General features: G+C 40.0%; 1 protein-coding gene across 3 annotated transcripts in view; it reads right to left on the reverse strand.

Annotated features, from left to right (window-relative positions):
* The window catches only part of Ascc1 (activating signal cointegrator 1 complex subunit 1), a 95,738-nt gene that overhangs the window by 61,641 nt on the left and 11,074 nt on the right, over positions 1 to 23,023 (reverse strand). For all 3 annotated transcript variants that reach the window (XR_011371523.1, XM_070020522.1, XM_070020523.1), the window contains exons 5-6: positions 20,317 to 20,495; positions 2,599 to 2,735 (exon numbers count right to left, since the gene is read on the reverse strand). Coding sequence is in view for 2 of the 3 variants with exons in the window: in XM_070020522.1 (XP_069876623.1) it covers positions 2,599 to 2,735; positions 20,317 to 20,495 (316 nt within the window). In the remaining variant the exon portion in view is untranslated. The remainder of the gene's footprint in view (positions 1 to 2,598; positions 2,736 to 20,316; positions 20,496 to 23,023) is intronic.

Here is a 23,023-nt window from a genome sequence, read left to right on the forward strand (position 1 = left end):
AGTTTGACAAGAAATGAACTTACTACCTTACTTTTGTAGCTGTAAGCCCTCTGTACATCACCTTGACAATTAAAAAAAAATGTATCACTGCACTGGAGAGACAGGCTACAAAATGGGAAATTCTCTGCCAGCTATACATCTGACAAGGAAGTAGTAACTTGAATCTGCAGGGAGATCAAAAAGAATCAACAACCAAATGGGCAAATGAACTGGAAAATTTTTATTTTCAAAGCTGAGGAATGAACTCAGGGCACTTGCCAGGCAAGTGTTTTTTAACTGAGCCAAACTCCCTAATAACCGACAATTTTTGAAGTACATATGGCCAATAAACAAATGAAAAATTGCTCAATATCCTTGGCCATATAAAGTAATGCAAATTAAACACAATTCAGATTTTCTCTCACTCCAGTTAGAAGGCCATCATTAAAAACACAATAACAGGGGCTAGGAAGGTAGTTCAGTGGTAGAGTGATTGTTTTGTATGCATGAGGCCCTGGGTTTGATTCCTCAGCACCACATAAGCAGAAAACACCAGAAGTGGTACTGTGGCTCAAGTGGTAGAGCACTAGCCTTGAGCTGAAGAGCTGAGGGACAGCGCTCAGGCCCACAATTCAGGCCCCATGAATGGTTAAAAAAAAAAATCACAATAACAAATGCTGGGGAGGATGTGGGGGAAAAGAAACCTTATATGCTATTGTTAGGAATTCAACTACAATGGAAATCAGTATAAAAGGTTCCTCAAAAAACTAAAAACAGAACTACTCTATGATCCAATGATTCCCCTTTTGTGAATATATCCAAAGGATATATCAGGGCAACTGTACACCTATACTCATTGTAGCTCTATTCACAAGATATATCAGGGCAACTGTACACCTATACTCATTGTAGCTCTATTCACAAAAGCCAATGCACAGAAGCAGGTTAGATGCCCTACAACTGATGAATGGATCAGGAAAATGTGGTATATTACACAATGAAGTATTATTTAGCCATAAAGAATGAAATTATGGCATTTGCAAGGAAATAGATGGGACTAGAAATCATGATGTCTATACAAAGTCTCCTTGTACAACTAACTGATGTTAATAAAAAGAAGGCTGGGTACAGTGATACATACCTATAATTCCAGCTATACTAAAGTCCTAGGGCAAGAGGACTGCTTGAGACCAGGAGTTAGAGGCAACCTTGGCAACACAGAAAAAAGGAAAAAAAAAAAAAAAAAAGGAGGAAAAAGCCAATATAGTGGCACATATCTGTAAACTCAGTTATTCAGGAGGCTAAAACAGGAAGATTTTCCGCTTTTAGTCCAGGGCAATAGAGTAAGACCCTATCTCAGGGTCTCAGACCTGTAAATCCAGGACTCAGAAGATGGAGTCAGGAGGATCTTGAATTTGAGACCAGTCTGGGCTTCACAAAGGAAGGGAAGGAAAGAGAGAGAAAGGGAGAGAGGAAAGATAAGAAGGGAAGAAGGGAGGGAAGCAGGGAGAAAAGGAAGGAGGAAGGGGTTTCCAAAACATTCCTAGGGAATGATACTATATTGTTTGAGCTACTGTGATAGGTAAAATAGCCCTCCAAAGACATCCATATCCTCCTCTCTGGAATTTGTAAATATACTATTTTGTATATCTTGCAGATGTAGTTAAGGTCAAGGTTGACATGGGAAGATTAGCCTGATTATATGTATAGGCTCAATCAAATCAAAATACAGAGTCCCTAAAAGTCAACAACTTGTTCCAAGGAGAGAGAAAACAACAGAAGAGACAGAGATGCAACATTGCTGGATTGAGGATGGAAGAAAGGGGCTATTAGCCAAAGGAAGTGGGAAAACCTCTAAAAGCTGGGATTTTCCATGTAAAGAAATGGATTTTACCTAGAGTCTCCAGAAAGGATTACAACCCTGCCCACACTTTTGACTTTAGTCCAGTAAGCCCAAACACGTAAGTGTGTGTGTGTGTGTGTGTGTGTGTGTGTGTGTGTGTGTGTGTGTGTGTGTGTGTGTGTGTGTGTGTGTGTGTGTGTGTGTGTGTGTGTGTGTGTGTGTGTGTGTGTGTGTGTGTGTGTGTGTGTGTGTGTGTGTGTGTGTGTGTGTGTGTGTGTGTGTGGTTGGTTGTGGGGGTGAACTCTGGGCCTGGGTGCTGTCCTTCAGCTCTTAGGCTCAAGGCTAGCGCCCTACCACTTGAGCCACAGTGCTACTTCTGGCTTTTTTCTGCTTATGTGGTGCTGAGGAATCGAATCCAGGGCCTCATGCGTGCGAGGTAAGCACTCTACCACTGAGCCAACATCCCAGCCCAAATGTCTGTTATTTTAAGCCACTAAATTAGGAGTAATTTTTTTTTGGAGATGTTCTGTTTAAGAACAAAATTTGCTTATTGAACTAGTACAATTTAAGGTTAAGAGTTCATAAAACTATATAAATGTATGCTTCCAATAGATTTGCAACCTTTCAGACAACAGTCCAATGTTAAGTGCTATAAATAAGTACATCAACAAACCTTATTCCCTGCCATCTAGCTCCCTAGTTCAAAACCAAGTCTATGGTACAAAAGGAAGCTACTGTGGATTGGTCCTTCTCCCCTACTCCTGCAGATTACTCACTTAATAAAGTCTTCTTTACAGCGCTGTAGCATTTCACATGTCTGCTGGATCTCATGTTCACTCAAAAGCACCAACATCCCAATAGTTAGGTGAAGCTTTTTGGGGTTCTGGAAAATGGAACTGTCAACCCCACGATCCTGTTATCAAAAGGAAGGAAACAAGAAACTCAGCCCACACAAAAGTAAATGGAAAGAACTGAAGTGAGACCCCAGAAATAAGCCTGTATATACATGACCAACTGATTTTTAACAAATGAAGCTGGAACATGTGAATATCCACATCAAAAGAATGAAAGTTGACCCCTAATATATATAAACGTTAACTCAGGCTGGGTTTGATGGCACACACAATTATAATTCTAGCACTTGGCAAAGTTAAGGCAGAAAAATGGAGAGTTCCAAACTAGACAGGGCTACACTGCAAAACCGTGCATCAAAAACAAAAAACAATTGACCTAGATATAAAAACTAAACCTCAAAACTCTTAGAAGAAAAATAGTATTAAATCTTCATAACCTTGGATTTGGCAATGGATTTTTTTTTTTTGCGCCAGTCATGGGGCTTGAACTCGGGGCCTAAGCACTGTCCCTGAGCTTTTGCTCAAGGCTAGCACTCTACTGCTTGAGCCACAGCGCCATTTCTGGCCTTTTCTGTTTATGTGGTACTGAGGAATTGAACGCAGGACTTCATGCATACTAAATAAGCACTCTACCATTAAGCCACATTCCCAGCCCAGCAATGGATTTTTTGATATGACATCAAAAGCACAGACAACCAAAGAGAGATAAATTGGACTTAAATTTAATGCATTAACAGACACTGTCAAGAAATTGAAATATTTGAGGCTGGGAAGGTGGCTCAGTGGTAGAGCACTTGCCTTGCATGCATGAGGCGCTGGGTTCATTCCTCAGCACCACATAAGCAAAAAGAAAAAAGCCGCAAGTGGTGCTGTGGCTCAAGTGGTAGAGTACTAGCCTTGAGCTGAAGAGCTGAGGGACAGCGCCCAGGCCCAGAGTTCAGGCCCTACGACCGGACCCAAAAAAAAAAAAAAAAAAAAAAAAGAAAAGAAAGTGAAATATTTGCATATATAAAGGTAGTTTCTACATTTTAAAGGTAGGTTAAATCTCAAATTTCATTAATCTCATTTTATAAATGAAAACTTTTAGAAAGGAAAAATTAAAACTTTCCTATAACAAGAGCAGAGTAGAAATCCTATCTTTGAATTGCAGGTTTCATAATCAGATCTCTGGAATAATAAAACTACCCAATAGCAGAAAATGCAATCAAATACAGTCTGTACCTTTCTTGGTTTGCCTAAGGGCAAACTATCTAAACTTTGCCTTAACAACAGTAGTTCATAAATTGTCAGTTTTCTAGGTATTAATGGAGCTTTAGCTAATTTTATACCTGGTAACAAGTGTACCTGATTGCACGTTGACCCAGATTGCTTTATTTAATGAGAGTGATTTTGAGAAATAGTTTTAAAAGTGTGAAGGGAAGGGCTGGGAAGGTAACTTAGTGGTAGAGTGCTTGCCTAGCATGCATGAAGCCCTGGGTTCAATTCCTTAGCACTACATAAACAGAAAAGGCCAGAAGTGGCGCTGTGGCTTAAGTGGTAGAGTGCTAGCCTTGAGCAAAAGTAGTTCTGGGACAGCACCCAGACCCTGAGTTCAAGCCCAGGACTGGCAAAGAGGGGGGGGGGGGGGAGTATGAAGGCTTATGAGCTATGCTGTTCTAACCTATGGCACAATCTGTCTTATGACAAAAGGCACACAAGACCCCCAAATGATTCCAATATGCACAACCCTTCCAAACTGTAGGTGTGAATTGTTCCCTTGTTAAGAGCCCTTATTCTGTTCCAGTCATTTCCTATGCACCTTATAGATGCCTTCTGAAGGAAGTACTAATAGCATCCACATTTTACAGGTGAGAAAACAGGCGCTGACAAATTAAAGCATCTTCCCAACGGAACATTGGGAAGACACACTTCAAACTTTGGCAGACTGAAAAAAAAAGGACAAGACTATTGGTTACCTGTAAGAAATATAACTCACTAGCAAAGACAGGTTTAAAGAGAAAGAATGAAAAAAATCCCAAGTAAATGAAACCCAAAGAAAAGAACACACTCCTACCTGACAAAACAGACTTCAAATCAAAATTAGTCCGAAAAGACAAAAAAGGTAACTTCATATTGATAAAACATACATACCAACTCAGTGAGTGCACCCAGTTTCATAAAATAAACACTACTAGACATGAAATAGAGGTAGATAGATCTCAACATTTACAAATGTCAATTTTAATACCCTACTCTCACTAACAGAGAGGTTATCCAAACAACAAAAGAACTTAAGAATGACAATACAGATCAACTGGCATCTACAGAATATTTCATCCAACAGCCACAGAATATATGTTCTTCTCAGAAGCCCACAAAACTTTCTCCAAAATAGATTATATTTGGGGAAAGAAAGCAACACGTAATATATGAAAACAGAATTAACTTTTTATATTTTATAAGACTACAATGAAATAAAATTAAAGTCAACAGCAAAAAAGTATGTAAAAAATATAGACACATGGAAGCTGAATAATATATAGCTGTATTTCTGAAGTGAAGCAACTCAATCATTTGTATGATCTTTCTAACGTTTTCTTGATTTACAAGTATTTTGTTTGTTTGGTTGGTTGGTTTTTTTGGGGGTCCGGTCGTGGGGTCTGAACTCTGGGCCTGGGCACTGTCCCTTAGCTCTTCAGCTCAAGGCTAGCACTCTACCACTTGAGCCACATCACCACTTCCGGCTTTTTTCTTTTTGCTTATGTGGTGCTGAGGAATCGAACCCAGGGTCTCAGGCATGCACGGCAAGCGCTCTACCACTGAGCCACCTTCCCAGCCCAAGTATTTTGTTTTTGTAAACAAAGTAGATTTTTACATCTATATTCATAAAGCAAGTTCTTTTTTTGGGGGGGGGGGTACGGTCATGGGACAGCCTGGGCGCTGTCCCTCAGCTCTTCAGCTCAAGGCTAGCACTCTACCACTTGAGCCACAGTGCCACTTCCGGCTTTTTTTCTTTTTGCTTATGTGGTGCTGAGGAATTGAACCCAGGGCCTCATGCATGCAAGGCAAGCGCTCTACCACTGAGCCACCTTCCCAGCCCAGCAAGTTCTTTGTTTGATGAGTCCTTATTTGGTTGATATCAGGGTAATATTCTCCAGAATAAATTGGTATTATAAGCTACTGAGTTTGTGATACTTTGTTCAGCATCAATAGGGAATGAATACAGGAAATCATTTTAAATTTATGGAAAGATGGTGACTCATAGTACATTAGTACCCTCTACTTAAATGCATGTCTTGTTAATATTTAATTCTATGTAGTTTTTTATTTATTCTTTTTTTCTTTCTTTTTAAACTAGTCTAGTTTTTAAACACAGTAACTACAGAGTTCTCAATAAATTGAATATTAATAGTTTTACCTAATTTATTGTAAACATTATAATGTTGTCAATCAATTCAATAATGGCTGTGGTTTCAGTTTCCTCACTTTAGTATATGATCAGGCCTGGGTCAGGTTTTGTGTTGAGTTATTATGTCTGAAGATCAAACAAGCAGAGATTATATTTTCTAGGCAAAACTGATATCTTGCTGTTATATATATTATATGTATATATATATATATATATATATATATATATAAATGATGGATTCATCATTTGATACATTATTCTGAAGTGATGCAAAGTGAGGTCTGGTTGGAGGCAATAGGTCACTGGGGCCTGCATTTGAGGAGTACACTGTCCCTTGCCCTTCTGTCTTTCCCTTTTCTGTGCCTCTCAGCTGTCGTGAGGCTTGCTCTACCATGATGCTCTGCCTCACCTCAGCCTACAGCAATGGACCAAGTGGCCATGACTGAAATTGTAAAAATTATGGGCTAAATCTTTCCTCCCTTGTTTCTGTGAGGTATTTTGAAACAGGGACAGAAAAGCTGAAATACACCTTATCTCACCCTTCAGGAACCACTTCAGTCAACTTGAGTTCACTTGCTCAGAAAATACTGAGACAAGGAAACAAAATGCATAGGATACAGCAGAACACAACACACAGCAGATGTAATACCTAAAGGTCACACAATCTGAAGTCTTAAGAGGAATTTGGGGAACAAGTTCAAATAGTCTTTAACTCTACTGGAACTTTACAAGTAACCTTACTAGACCATCTCTTAATGAACAGGAAAATATCCTAAATGTTCCACTGCTTAGCAATGCCATTATCTAAACTTAATGTGGAATCAAATAATTTTTATGGCATCAGTCTCTAGAGCCACCATTTCTCTCTGTTCAGGATATATCATAATCCTACCACAAGCTTGTTCATTGAAAAAGATCAACATCAAATTCTTTGCTCAGGGGTTTACCTACATTGGGCCCCAATCCAGGTTTGCCATTACTTGGAGCTGGAACTATTTTGCTCCATTAGCTTGGCCACCCAGGCTGGCGCCTGAACTTCTAATGGTATTGACCTTCCACCCAGCAGGGAGAGTGAAGGGTGAAGTAACAGTAATTTCCTGAGGCAGTTTTATCTAGATAGAAATAAACATGCTTCTCTCTGGCTAAGTTACAACTTCTCCCAGCCTCAGTTTCTTTATGTGTTAAATAAGGTCTCACCGAAGGAGAAAAAAGCATACAGAAGCTACTTCCAAGTTCAAAATTCAAAGGTCAATGCCCTGAATATGCAGACCCAGTATAAGACCAGACCCAGTACAAGAACTGAGTCTTCTCTAGTTAACTAAGTTCGGGACTTGGCACTAATGATCACCACATAGCACTACAGTCTCTTTTTACCAATTTCATTTTTGGGGGGCGGGGGGGAGGGGTCTGGTCATGGGGCCAGAACTCTGGGCCTGGGCGCTGTCCCTCAGCTCTTCACCCAAGGCTAGCACTCTACCACTTGGGCCACAGCGCCACTTCCGGCTTTCTTTTTCTTTTTGCTTATATGGTGCTGAGGAATCGAACCCAGGGCCTCATGCATGCAAGGCAAGTACACTATCACTGAGCCACCTTCCCAGACCACCAATTTCATTTTTAATCCAGCATTGCAGGATTCCCTGAAGCAGAACTGCTGGCAATGGAGCTCTAAAAACACCAAACACAGAGGGTAGGGGAACATGTAAAACTGCAATCCCAGCTACTCAAGAGGCAAAGACTGGGAGGATCAAAGATCAAAGTTCACAATCAATTTTGGCAAGAAAAAAGAGCTCCATCTCAACCAAGAAGTTGGGCATAGAAGATCATGCCTCTGGGCTGGGAAGATGGCTCAGTGGTAGAGCGCTTGCCTTGCATGCATGAGGCCCTGGGTTCGATTCCTCAGCACCACATAAGAAAAAAGCTGGAAGTGGCGCTGTGGCTCAAGTGGTAGAGCGCTAGCCTTGAGCTGAAGAGCTGAGGGACAGCACCCAGGCCCAGAGTTCAGGCCTCACGACCGGTCCATAAATAAATAAATAAATAAATAAATAAATAAATAAATAAATAAATAAATAAATAAATAAATAAATAAATAAATAAATGAATGAATGAATGAAAAAGAAAAGAAAAAAAGTCAAGCTTGGAGGAAAGGTCCATAGAGAGTAGGATAGATTACTCCCATAAGCATTCTGACTACTTCCTTAAAGCTCCTTTCCACACAGATAGGACCTAATATAAGTGCATCTGACAGAGCTGTCAGCAAGTGAAAGAGAAGCCTCTCTTCAGACTTGGAGTGTAAGGTCACGCTTCATTACATGACCATTCAGGAAAGAACTCCATGGAATCTGATCTAAATGTGTAGCACCTAGAGTCTAAATAATTTATAGCACTCTGCTTGACAATATATGCTGATTACCAGACACAAAATACTCAACCTCATCTTTTAGGAGCTACAGTTTCAAATTCTAACTCTTCCTCTTTTCATCAGGCTGTTGTCAAACAAGTCAATTCACTTTCCTCTCTGTAAAATAAGAGAGATGGTCTAGTTTACCTTTAATCGAAGGTCCTACAAATTATTTTATGTGATCCATGAAACCTATAAGGTAAGTATGTCCTAACAAAAAACAGGTTTGGGGCTGGGAAGGTGGCTCAGTGGTAGAATGCTTGCCTTGCATGCATGGGGCCCCCAGTTCGATCCCTCAGCACCACATAAGCAGAAAAAGCCAGAAGTGGGGCTGAGGCTCAAGTGGTAGAGCACTAATCTACAGCTGAAGAGCTGAGGGACAATGCTCAGGCTCAGAGTTCAGGCCCTACGACCAACAAAAAAAAAAAAAAAAACAAGCTGGGTGCCGGTGGCTTTACACAGGAGGCTGAGATCTGAGGATCGTGGTTCAAAGCCAATCTGGGCAGGAAAGTCCATGAGACTCTGATCTCCAATAAACCACTAGTAAACCGGAAGTGGCACTGTAGCTCAAGGGGTAGAATGCTCGCCTTGAGCTGAAGAGCACAGGGATAGTGCCCAAGCCGAGTTCAAGCCCCACGACCGACAAAAAACAAAACAAAACAAAACAAACAAACAAACAAAAAAACAGATTTGTGTGAAAGACTGGGCAGTTCACTTCCACTGAATCACTTCTGAGAAAGTGATATAAACCTCACTAACATATACAAAAGTTATTCAAATAAGCAAAGTGGTGAAAAAGCATCTGGCTTTGCCAACAGACAAGCCCAGGTTCAAGTTCTAATTCTGGTATCTATCAGCAGCCTGACCTGGAGCAAGTGGCTGTCTTGTTACTGCTCAGAGAGCAACCCGCATCATCTATAAAACAGATAATACCCATCAGGGTTCTGTGATGAGGATCAAACTCTGGCACGCCTCCTTCTCTTCTTGCAATTTACATGACTATGCAACACTAAACAGATACTGTCTGTATCTGCTCTCCCTTTTAAAGCTGTACTGGAAGCTAAATTAGGCTCTGCTGAGTCATTTCCATTATTCTTTAAGGTTGTTCAGAAAAGCTGACTTTCATTCGAGTCTCTGTGTTATTAATGAAATACCTTTTTCTCTGGCTTAAAAATTCTATCTATTTGGACATGATGACAAAAAAAAAAGTAAAAGAGGATTTTTAACAAAAAGGACAAATATTCAAGCATCAGTTTTTATAATGACCAGAGAAAAGAACTTTCTCATGAATTGTTTAAAGGTTTATCCATTCAAGAGAAGTGGAAAGCATCTCCTTCCCTAAAAGAAGCACCACTTACTTTCTGTGAATCTACTCTTCTCAAAGCTACTTTGAGAAGCTTGAACACATGAGCAAGCAGTGAAGCTACCAACCTACATTTACTCTCCTAAAATAGACTCTGAGGGGGGAGCTGGGGGGGGGGGTATAGCTGAGGAGGTGGGAAGGAAGGGATGGTAGGGGAAAAACAAAGGAGGAGGCAACAATGCTGGATAAGAAATGTACTCATTACCTTGCTCATGTAACTATAACCCCTCTGTATAGTATTTTCACAATAAAAAACTTAATTAAAAAAAAACAGACACCAATTACTATAATTTTGTGAAGGATACAACCAAGATAGATCCTCAGTTGGTTTTGTTTTTTTTTTTCAGTGTTGAGAATTGAACCCATGACTAGGCAGGCAGCCCACCACTAAACTACATCCCCAGATCCTCAGCTACCACCTGATGTAATTCTTTCCCCTCCATGCTATAATCCATAGACTTCTTACACATCCTGTTTGCTTTAACAATACTTAGAACCACGTCTACCACTTACGATACATTAGCTATATACCATATTCTTCCCTAAACACTTTAAATTTAACTCTCTCTTCCTAGAAATACCCACTTTACAGGAAGCTTCTGAAATCTCTGAAATATATCCCCTCCTGAATTGCCACAGACCCTTAATGCTTTCAATAGACAGTAACAATACTTTTGATACCCAACTCTACTATCCCTTGTCCTAATTCATAATGTATCCTCCAAACCACCTTCACCATTATTTCTCTACAATACTATATTCCATCACCTTAGTCGCTGCTTAAAATCTTTACGAGTTCCTTACAATCTATAGGAAATGTTCAAATATACAGCTTTTCAAAACCTAGAAGCCATTTAACCTTACTACTCTTTTAAGTCCTACTTCCTGCCTGTCCACCCACTTTCCAGTCTGACGAACCTTCTCACCTCCCTTGAACACCTCACAAGTGCCAGGTCCTCTGCCCACAATCACCATCACCCTCAATTGGACTGGCACAAATTTCTCCCCTTCTTTCAAGACTGGGTGGTTTCATCTCCTTTAGTGAGATATCACTAGAACCTCTCCTCCGGTGCCCACTGCACTGCCCTCATCTTCTAGCACTTACCTCACTGCATTCTATTTCTGGGAGAAGTCTGTTTTCCTCACTAAGGGAAGAGACCACTGTTAGTATATATACATAGCCCATGACTATGTATAATACATGTATACTACTACATCTACTGCGTATATGGTAGGTATTTAACAAACTATATGAATATAAGAAATCATCTACCAACTCTATCTATATGAAAACACCAACTACTATCTGTATCCAAGTAGTAAAACTACATGATGAATCTTGTAAACATCTCTTATTATTTTCCTATCAACATCACAATTCAGGGATCTACAATTTTTCCTATACCCAGACAATTATACTATATTGATTCTAAATTAGATCACAAAATAACTACAAACACTCTAATGGCCCTTTATAAAGAATTCTAAATTATATGTTAAGTTAAAACAAACTAAACCCCAGGAATCAACAATCCAATTAATAAATGGACAAAGGAGCTATGTACTTTTCTGAAGAAGTAAATACGGCCAATAAACACATGAAGAAATGCTTAACATCCCTGGCCATAGGAAATGCAAATCAAAACAACATTAAGATTCCATCATCAAGGTTATCATCAAGAATACAAATAAATAACAAATACTGGTGAGGATACAGGGAAAAAGGAACCCTAATTCACCACCAATGGGAATATAAATTAGTGCAACCACTATGGAAATTTGTATGGAGATTCCTCAAAAAAACTAAACATAAAAATAGTCTATGATCAGCATTTATCTGAAAGACTGCATAATATGATATAATAAAGGCACCTACACTGCAGCACAGTTCACAACAGCCAAGTTACAGATGCCCCACAACAGATGAATGGATCAAAAGATAGATAGATACACACACACACACATACACACACACACACACACACACACACACACACACACACACACACACACACACACAAAATGGGAATTTTATGCAGCTATCAGGAAGAACAAATCACGTCATTTGCAGGAAAATAAAAACATGTGGAAAAATAATAAGTGAAATAAGCCAGGTCCAGAAGGATACAAGTTGCATTTTTTTTTATTGTGAGAATACCATACAGAGGAGGGAAGTTGCATACTTTCTTTCCTACAACCTTTCAGGTAAACACACACAAGGGCATATGTTTAATATACTGTCAAATTAACTGAAGTATAGTATATGGAGTAAAATTCTATACAAGTAAACAAAAAAATGAGTTTAACAAAATGACTATCAGTCAGTTTGACTGAATGGGAAAGGGGGCTAATAGGAAGGAGGGTAGATGAATGAAAAAAGGAACAGGGGACAGATATAGTCATAATACTCCATACACATATGAAAAAAAGGAAGTGAGAAATATATGACAGGAAAAAGGTAGAATGATGAAAGGAGTGACTCTGATCAAGAAGCCCTGACACATAAATGGACATTAAATTGTGAAGTAAACGTGATAATGGCTATAATACAGGATCAACTGGACATGTTAAAATGTAACCCACTTGCACAACTATTTAAAGATAAATAAATGACATGCTAAAATTTTTACATATAATTTTCTTCTTCAGTGACTAATCCTCTCTAGAAAAAAAACTAATGCTAACTGGGAAAGTGGTAAGAACCCAGATCTATTAGCCATCTCTGCCTGTGTCAGCCTTCACACCACAATATGAGCAGAACTGTGTTGTCTATGGAGCTATAACCTATTCAGATTCTCTAGGCAGCCCAAGAAATTCCCTGTTGCTTCTGACAGATCTATAAGCCTTCAGAATGCCTCACTTCAGTTTTGAATTACCATTTTTTCATTACTAATGTGCCTTCTCTGCTGGACCCTGCTGTGAGATAAAGTGGAATTATAGCAGCAATACCAGTATAGAATGATTGAGAGATATACAGAGTAGTAATATACTTCTTGAACTCCAGACAGCAAGGCATCTTTGAATCTTAATGTGAGAGAGAAAAGTGGGGAAAAAAATAAGGAGCAGTTGATCTGTAGATCACATAGATGAGAAATGCCTTACTACATCTGTGAGCAGCTAAATCCCACATTAAACACCCAGGCTTAGGGAGCTCAAGCACAGGGATGATGGTGATATCTGTAGTCAAACAGCATTTCTTCCATAACTGATGAGTACAAAGGAAGGTAATGTCAGGAAATGCTTTTCTTTTTTTTTTTTTTTTTTTTTTTTTTTTTTTGTCGGTCGTGGGGCTTGAACTCTGGGCCTGGACGCTGTCCCTCAGCTCTTCAGCTCAAGGCGAGCGCTCTACCACTTGAGCTACAGTGCCACTTCCGGTTTTCTGGTGGTTTATTGGAGATAGGAGTCTCACAGTCTCTCCTGCCCGGGCTGGCTTTGAACCGCGATCCTCAGATCTCAGCCTCCTGAGTAGCTAGGATTACAGGCGTGAGCCACCGGCGCCCGGCCAGGAAATGCTTTTCTAAAAGGTCAATTCAGTTTCTTTGAGGGGGGTGGGGGTCAAGGGTGAGGTCAAGGATAAGCCTGCTACTAAAACAGAGGAAAAAGAGGTCAGCTGTTTTAAAGAAAGAAAGGAGACATTCAAGAAAGGGTGATGGAAGACAGAATGAGATCCAGGTACAGCAAAGCTATCTTATTGTAACAAAAATGTGACCTTCACAACAGCGTTTCGGTTTTGTTTTTTGTGGTACTAATCTTACACAGAAAAATTAATGTGACTAATCCTATACAGTGTCTCATTTATATAATTCTATATAATGCCTCTACCATTTGAACCCCCAGCCCTTTACAACAGTTTTTAATGATAAACATTAATAGCTGTACTAGGCAAAATTCTCAGAATGACCTCCAATCACCCTTTACCCTGGTATAATTCAACTTCTCTGATTATAAGATGCTTATGCCATCTTCATATATAATTTAAGTGCATTTTGAAATTATTTATCCTCCACCTTTCTTTTTCCCTCTCCTCTCTTCTCATCCTCTGAATAATCCCATAGTTAGAATCATGTTCTATGTAACATATATGTGTGTATATATGTGTATATAATTATGCACATGTCCATGAATCCATATGTATTTTAGGTCTAGTTTTCCCATTTGAGCAAGAATATGTATTTGGCTTTTTGAGCTTGTCTTGTCTTGTTCAACGTAATGATCTCCAAATTACATCAACTTTCCTGCAAATGACATGATTTCATTTTTCTTTATGATGATGTAATACTCTTTGGTATATTTATACCATATCTTCTTATCCATTCATTAGCTGTCAGATATGACAGATGTTGATAACATGCAGGCATCTTTCTTAATGATTTAAACTCCTTTGGACATATGCTTGAGTGGTATAGTGAGATCATACAGTATATTTCTATTCTTGTGTGTGTGTGACAGTCCTGGGAGCTTCAACTCATTGCTTGGGTGCTGTCCCTGAGCATTTTTGCTCAAGGCTAGCACTCTACCACTTGAGCCACACCTCTACTTCTGGCATTTTTGGTGATTAACTGGAGATAAAGAGTCTCTCAGACTTTCCTCTCTGGGCCAGTTTCGAACTGCAATCCTCAGATCTCAGCCTCCTGAGTAGCTTGAATTACAGATGTGAGCCATTGTGCCCAGTTTTAGCTTTGTTGTTGTTGTTATTGTTGTTGTTTTGTTGGTCAGTCATGGGGCTTGAATTCAGGGCCTGGACGCTGTCTCTGAGCTTTTTTGCATAAGGCTAACGCTCTACTACTTTGAGACACAGGATCATTTTCGGTTTTCTAATGGTCAATTGGAGATAACAGTCTCATGGACTTTGCTGACCAGGCTAGCTTCGAACTACGATCCTCATATCTCAGTCTTCTGAGTAGCTAGCATTATAGGCATGAGCCACTGGCACCCATCACTGGGCCCAGCTTGGTAGGTCTATTTTTCAGGTTTTTGAGGAGCCTCCATACTGGTTGTACTAGTTCACATTCCTACCATCAATATATAAGAGTTCCCTCTCTGATTATGAATTGAAGCTATAAATGTGACATCTGCCCTCTAATCACATTAGTTGCTGCAGCTGACCTTAAAAGAAACTAAGACCACTGAGCTCTTTTAACAGGTGGGTCAAGTCGAAGACAAAGCATAAGAAGATTCTGATGGAAGTCAGGGCTACATACATGAAGGAAATGGTGACTCCATACCTACAGCCAAAATAAGAACATAAATTCTGCCAACAACCTGAATGAACTTGAAAGTGATTCTTTTTTTTCTTTTTTCTTTTTTTTTTGCCAGTCGTGGGGCCTGAACTCTGGGCCTGGGCTCAAGGCTAACGCTCTACCACTTGAGCCACAACACCACTTCCAGCTTTTTCTGCTTATGTAGTACCGAGGAATCGAACCCAGGGCCTCATGCATGGAAGGCAAGCACTCTACCACTGAGCTACCTTCCCAGCCCTTGCAAGTGATTCTTTACCAAAGCCTCCAAGTTTATCTACTACCAGGCTGCCTGTCTGTCACTTTCAATTAAGCTTTGTAAGACCTCAGGTTCAGTCCACTAGTTCTAATGACCTACAGAATTACAGAACTAGAACACAACTGTGAGAAGATAAATGAAGCTGCAAGAAATGTGGTAATTTATTATACAGCATCAGAATACTCATAGGATAAGACACAAGAGAAAATTATAAACTCATATTCCAACAGAACCTTTCATCCCAGAATTCCCAAAAGCACTAATATATTTAATATAAGCTATAAAAGAGGATTAAATCAAAAAACAAAACTTAATTTTAATTTTTAGAGGAGTTTCACCTTTTAATGGCACCTAACCTGTAAGACAACTTTTTTAACAATTGAGAAATATGATATGCTTTGAATTGGAATATCCAAGCAAAAGTGGACAGCTCCACTACACTTGTAAATGATCAAATTACCTAATTCCAATCAAAGTTGATCCTGTGTGAAAATACCTGCTGAAAAACTAGTGTAGTTGGGGGCTGGGAAGGTGGCTCAGTGGTAGAGCACTTGCCTTGCATGTATAAGGCCCTGGGTTCGATTCCTCAGCTCCACATAAGAAAAAAGAAAAAAGCCGGAAGTGGCTCTGTGGCTCAAGTGGTAGAGTACTAGCCTTGAGCTGAAGAGCTGAGGTACAGCGCCCAGGCCCAGAGTTCAGGCCCCACGACCAGACCCAAAAAAAAAAAAACAAAAAAAACTAGTGTAGTTGGTGGTTCACACATATAATCCCAACTACTCAAGAGTTGGGAGATTGCGAGGATACATTCAAGGCCAGTCCAGGAAAAGTTAGCAAGATCTCATTTTCAACAAACAAGCCATGAGTGATGGTTCATACTTATCTTAGCTACTCAGAAGGCTTACGTAAAATAAGCTCTGTTCTTAATAGTTCATGGTAGCACACATATGTATTCCCAGCTATACAGGAGGCTGAGGCAGGATTGCTTGAACCCAGAAGTTAAAGACCAGCCTGGGCAACCAACATAGTAAGCTCCTGTCTCACAGAAAAAAGAAAAAGGATATCTGTGATTTTCCTGTGGTTTAGGTAAAGGAATGCTAAGACCATCTCTATTCTAGAGTGATGAAATTCATCAGAGATGTCAAATGAGTTTTAGAGGAACCAAACAGGAGTGAATAGTCTGTGAAGAAACAACTGCTACCTCCTTGAACAGGAATGTGGTATGTTCTTCAAAGCTTCTAAAAGGAAATCACCTAAATTGCAGTTATAAGTGCAGAGTACTACTGCAAAGTGCCGGCAGGTTTTTATAGCCTGCCACTCTAACATCAGAATAAAACTCACTAAAAATTTCTTCCCTATAATATAGATAATGGTCCCTTTCTTATTTCCTCTTTTATACTAGGTTTATTTCCTGCTGATATCAGGCCTGATTTAAAAGCAGGAAGGAGGCTATGTCAGTGTGCAGTCTCCCTGAAAGCAGGAAGTACTTGACTGATTAAGGCCAGTATGACATTCATAGTGGACAGTTTCATTCTGACTGAATTAAAAGAACCTTTCCAATATTTGCTCCATTAGCATATGCCAGCAGCCAAAAAACAAGGAAATGAAAAAGTACATTCCTCATACACCAAGAGAAAAAGGATTCACACTCACCTCACACTGATAAGTAGCAATTAGACTTGAGCAATGGAAATACACGAAAAAAATCTAAACTGGAATATATCCCACTCCAGTTTGAGGGGGAAGACATTAAGCAATAGATAAATGTAAACATAGCGTGTTTACATGTGGAGTGTTTTGTTCATACTGAGCAACCTATTGATCCCTTGGGCTGAAACAATCAGCTATACAGAAACACACACACACACACACACACACACACACACACACACACACACACACACACACACACACACACACACACACACACACACACACACACACACACACACACACACACACACACACACACACACACACACACACACACACACACACCATCATCCTGTCTAGTTATAGAAAAGAAAGAAGGGGTTTCTAGGATCCAGGATCCTGTTCAAGCTGGTTGGGAGTGACCAAAAGTCACCTTTGGATCAGTAACATGTCTTATTCATGTATTTATTTATTTATTTATTGTCAGTCATGGGGCTTTAACTCTGGGCTTGGGCACTGTCCTAGCGCTCTTCAGCTCAACTTGAACCACAGCACCATTTCCGGTTTTCTAGTGGTTTATTGGAAATAAGAGTCTCATGGACTCACTGGCTTTGAACCATGATCCTTAGATCTCAACCTCCTGATTAGCTAGGATTACAGGCGGGAGCCACGGGGACCTGGCTTAACATGTCATTTTAACCTAGTTGTAACTTCAGACTTCCCCCAGCTCCAAATGGGTTTTCTTAGGTACTGACTGGTGATGATCACTTTCACAGAACCATTTTTGCTATATAAAAAGGGAGGTGTCAATCATAGCAGAGGATGTGCCAAAAAGGAAGAGAAGATGGAAAAGATTCAAATAAAGTTCCTGTTTTCCAATGTAGGAGCTGGGTCATTCATATATATGCCAACTTTTCTTATTTCACAGTGTGTGCACATACTGAATATTTGACATATATGTCAATAAGAAAAGTTGGCATATATACACATAGTATCACAAGAAAATTTGCCATGGTAGTCTATCTCAGAGGTGGTACTATAATAATTTCTTATTCATCTTTTCTGTGTTTTCTATATTTTATATAATAAACACATTAATTTCATTAATTTTTAGTCAATAAATCTTTTCTTAAATCAATTATATCTAAGGGGCTGGGAATGTGGCTTAAATTCTTGCCTTACATGCATGAAGCCCTGGATTCAATTCCTCAGTACCACATAAACAGAAAAAGCCAGAAGTGGTACTATGGCTCAAGTGGTAGAGTGCTAGCCTTGAGCAAAAGCAGCTCAGGGACAGTGCCCAGGCCCTGAGTTCAAGTCCCAGGACTGGCAAAATATATAAATATATATGTAATATATATATCATATATATGTATATATATATATATACATATATATAAAAGAAGCTGGGCATATAGGTTCACATTTGTAATTCAAGCTACTCAGATGGCTGAGATCTGGAGGATCAGGATTTGATGCTAGCCCAGGCAGAGAAATTCATTAGACTGCATCTCAAAAAAAAACTAGCAAACAGCCAAGCTGGAGACATGGCTTAAGTGGTTCTAGAACATCAGGCTAGCAAGAAAGCCAGGCAAGTATGATGTCCTGAGCTAAAATCCCAGAAATGATAAAAAAAAAATAAATAATAATAATAAAAGGTTTATTTTTCCTGGTCCTTGGACTTGAAGTCAGGGCCTGAGCACTATCCCTGAGCTTTTTCTTTTCTTTTTTTTTTTTTTGGGGGGGGGGTCCGGTCATGGGGCCTGAACTCTGGGCCTGGGCACTGTCCCTCAGCTCTTCAGCTCAAGGCTAGTGCTCTACCACTTGAGCCACAGCGCCACTTCCAGCTTTTTTCTTTTTGCTTATGTGGTGCTGAGGAATCGAACCCCCCTGGGCCCTCAGGCATGCAAGGCAAGCACTCTACCACTGAGCCACCTTCCCAGCCCATGAGCTTTTTCTTTCAAGGCTGGTACTATATCACTTGACCCACAGCTATAGTTCTAGCTTTTTTTTTTTTGAAGTTAATTGGAGATAAGAATCTCATGGATGGGGCTGGGAAGGTGGCTCAGTGGTAGAGTGCGTGCCTTGCATGCATGAGGCCCTGGGTTCAATTCCTCAGCACCACATAAGCACAAATGTTTAAAAAAGCCGGAAGTGGCGCTGTGGCTCAAGTGGTAGAGCGCTAGCCTTGAGCTGAAGAGTGAGGGACAGCATCCATGCCCAGAGTTCAGGCCCCGCGACCGGACCCAAAAAAAAAAAAAAAAAAAAGAATCTCATCGACTTTCCTGCCCATGATGGCATCCAACCATGATCCTTAGATCTCAGCCTCCTGACTAGCTAGTTAGGATTACAGGCATGAACCACCAAAGACAAACTTCAAAAAGAATTTTAAGACATATTTTCTTTTTTTTTTTTTTTGGGGGGGGGTCCAGTCATAGGGCCTGAACTCTGGGCCTAGGCGCTGTCCCTCAGCTCTTCAGCTCAAGGCTAGCACTCTACCACTTGAGCCACAGCGCCACTTCTGGCTTTTTTACTTTTTGCTTATGTGGTGCTGGGGAATCGAACCCAGGGCCTCAGGCATGCAAGGCAAGCACTCTACCACTGAGCCACCTTCCCAGCCCAAGACATATTTTCTTATCTAACATATTTGAAACTATCCTAACCACAGCACCTTACTATTTAAAAGTATGGTAATTCTATATGAAAATTTATCTGTCACAATATTAATCCCACGTGAGCATGGCTTCCTAGGAGCAGATCTTTAGGTAATGATATCTTATTAACATGCTATCCCTAAAAGGTACACAACAGTATATATAGATATAGATATAGATATCGATATATAGATATATAGATGGGTCTTACATGTTGAATTTGTTATTGTTGGTTGCAGGGCTAGAACTCAAGGACTGGCCACTGTCCTTGAGCTTTTTAGCTCAAAGCTAGTGTTCTACCACTTTGAGCCACAGAGCCACTTCCAATTTTCCGGGGGGGAGGGGGGGGGGGAGGAGAAGGAGGGAGGGGGGTGGTAATTGGAGATAACAATCTCATGGACCTTCCTACTCAGGCTGGCAGATCTCAGCCAACCGAGTAGCTAGGAATACAGACATGAGCCACCAGCACCCAGCAATGTCTTAAAATGTTTAAGATACAAAATATTATATACATATACATATATATATACATTTATGGGTAGGTATGTCAATATTTTTCTTGTACAATATTATAAGAAACCATTAGAAATAGCTAACTTTTATGGTAGAAGAGATTTTCTTACTGTTTAAGTTATGAACCATTTTTACATGATTTTATGTTGGACTTTTATTTTTTGGATTTGTTGCTTACCATGGAGCACTTCTCCAGTACTTCCTCCTGAAACTTCAGAAATCCTTCCTGAACCTCAACTTCATTGAGGAAAAAGGAAAGAAAGTGAGTGAAGGGCTGCTTTCTTCTAAAAGTGTGCAAAAGAACATCAATCCGAGTTCGGGCTGAAACCACACCATTCCGATGCTGGCCAGTGATCACTGCAAGCAAAGGAAAACAGGTTAACACATTCTAGGACTCCAGATGCTTTCAAAGGCAAATGCTTCATGATGTTTTCACCTCAAAGAAGCTACGAAGGTTCTAAGTGTGTACAAATCTGAATAGGGGTTGATACTGAGAAGAAAACTGCTAATTAATTCAGTCTATACAGAATGAAGATTAAAAATAGAGTATCTTTAAGACCAACTAATAGCCAAATGAGTTCAAAATCTACAAAGCAGAGGAGGAGGGAAGAGGAGAGGATTCAAAGATCAACTGGGAGTCAGGCACTGGTGGCTCACATTTGTAATCCTAGCTACTCAGGAAGCTGAGGTCTGAAAATCACAGTTTGAAGCCAACCCAGGCAGGAAAAGTCTGTGAGACTACCATCTCCACTTAATCACCAGAAAGTCACCGGAAGTGACAGAGCACTAGCCTTGAGTAAAAAAAGTTCAAGGACAGCACCTGGGCCCTGAGTTAAGGCCTCACAACCAACAAAAGCAACAAAAAAGATCAACTCAGACCAAAAAAAGAAGAAGAAGAAGAAGAGGAGGAGGAGGAGGAGGAGAGAGGAGGAGGAGGAAAGTAAGCTATATCTATCTCTGTCTGAAATTAAAAATAGGGTAAGGATAAGAAACTAAAGGGAACTGGGAAGGTGGCTCAGTAGTAGAGTGCTTGCCTTGCATGCATGAGACCCTGGGTTCGATTCCTCAGCACCACATAAGCAGAAAAAGCTGCAAGTGGCACTGTGTCTCAAGTGGTAGGGTGCTAGTCTTGAGCTGAAGAGCTGAGGGACAGCGCCCAGGCCCAAGAGTTCAGGCCCCATGACTGACCCAAAAAAAAAGAAAAGAAAAAGAAACTAAAGGGAAAAAGGCTTAAATTCCTGTTTGTTTCATTTCTGTCAAAGGCTACTACAAAAACTTAAATTTTTCCTTAAAAAGGGCATTTATTTTAAAGAGCAAGATAATAAGATGCTTTTATTTTTCGAGGGCATAAGGGTATATACCTGAAATATCACACTCAGAAAGCTGATGCAAGAGCAGACTGGGCTACACAGTGAGATCCTGTCTCAAAAGTAAGATAAAAATAAAGTCAGGCACCAGTGACTCAAGCTTGTAATACCAGTTACTTGGGAGGCAGAGATTGGGAGGATCAAGTTAAAGGCCAAAACATGGGTAAAATTTCCAAGACAAGTTGGGCGCCGGTGGCTCACGCCTGTAATCCTGGCTACCCAGGAAGCTGAGATCTGAGGATCACGGTTCAAAGCCAGCCTGGGCAGAAAAGTCCGTGAGACTCTTATCTCCAATAAACCACTAGAAAACACGAAGTGACACTGTGGCTCAAGTGGTAGAGCACTCGCCTTGAGCTGAAGAGTGCAGGAACAGTGCCCAAGCTCAGAGTTCAAGCCCCACGACCGACCAAAAAAAAAAAAAATGTCCAAGACATTTCATCAAACTAGTGACTAGGCACTAGTGACTAGACTAGGCCTATACCTGGCATCCCAGCTACATAGGAGAATAAACAGGAGGATCCAAGCCCAGGTCAGCCCTTGGCATAAAGGAAGATTCTACCTCAAATATAACCAGAGCAAAAAAAGGCTAAAGATATGGCTTAAGCAGTAATGTGTCTGCCTACCAAGTGCAAAGCTGTAAGTCCAAATCCTAGTGCTGCCAAAAAAAAAAAAATTAAAATTAAATATAATACAAGATGCATTCATTTTTGTAACACAGAAAACTGAAATGAGTAGGTAAAAGGTGTTCAGAGACCAACTGGTCTCTGAAAAGTCAAAGTCTCAGGAAAAGTCAAAATTGATCAATGACTAAAGAGCAAATACAATAAGAATACCTAAGGGAAAGTTTTTATGTGGCATTTGTCTAAGAACTATAATAGGAAACCTACAAAAGTATTTATGTTGATTTTTTTTTTTTATTGGTAGTAGTGGTAGTGGTGCTGGGTAAGGAATCCAGAGATTTGTGTATGCTAAAGCTGGTTCTCTACCATTGTGCTACATCCCCTTGTTAAATATTTTAAAAACTAGTTCTTTGTCTGCAGGACAAATCAAAACCTACCAGATTACTTTCTAATTTCTCTCCATTTTGGAGAGGCAAAATCAAATGAAGAAATAACAGCATAATACCTAATCCTACTGCTATCTTGATTTCACATTACAATTCAATTTATTGGCTAGGACCTATATATTTGATTTTTTTCATTTACATTATTTCCCTAGAAGACCTAGAAGTTATTTTATCCTCTTAGTTTTCAAATAAATCAATCCCACTAAATTCCTACTTTTTAGTAATTGGGCATACTAGTTTTACACATTGCAACATTTCTGCTAAATCAAAATAGAATCTTTGTAACCTTCCTACCCTTTTCTGGATAAGCTCTGGAATGACTCAAGTACCTTAAAATAACTAAGGTCAGGCCCATCAGCTGCACCAGACATTAATGAAAGTAAACTAAGCAACTCAAGGGCAGCAATGGGAGGGAGGGAATGAGAGAGAAAGAGGGAACACCTTACACTAAG

Source organism: Dipodomys merriami, unplaced genomic scaffold (assembly GCF_024711535.1).
Source record: "Dipodomys merriami isolate MVZ:Mamm:240054 unplaced genomic scaffold, mDipMer1.0.p SCAF_14, whole genome shotgun sequence".
Lineage (NCBI taxonomy): Eukaryota > Metazoa > Chordata > Mammalia > Rodentia > Heteromyidae > Dipodomys > Dipodomys merriami.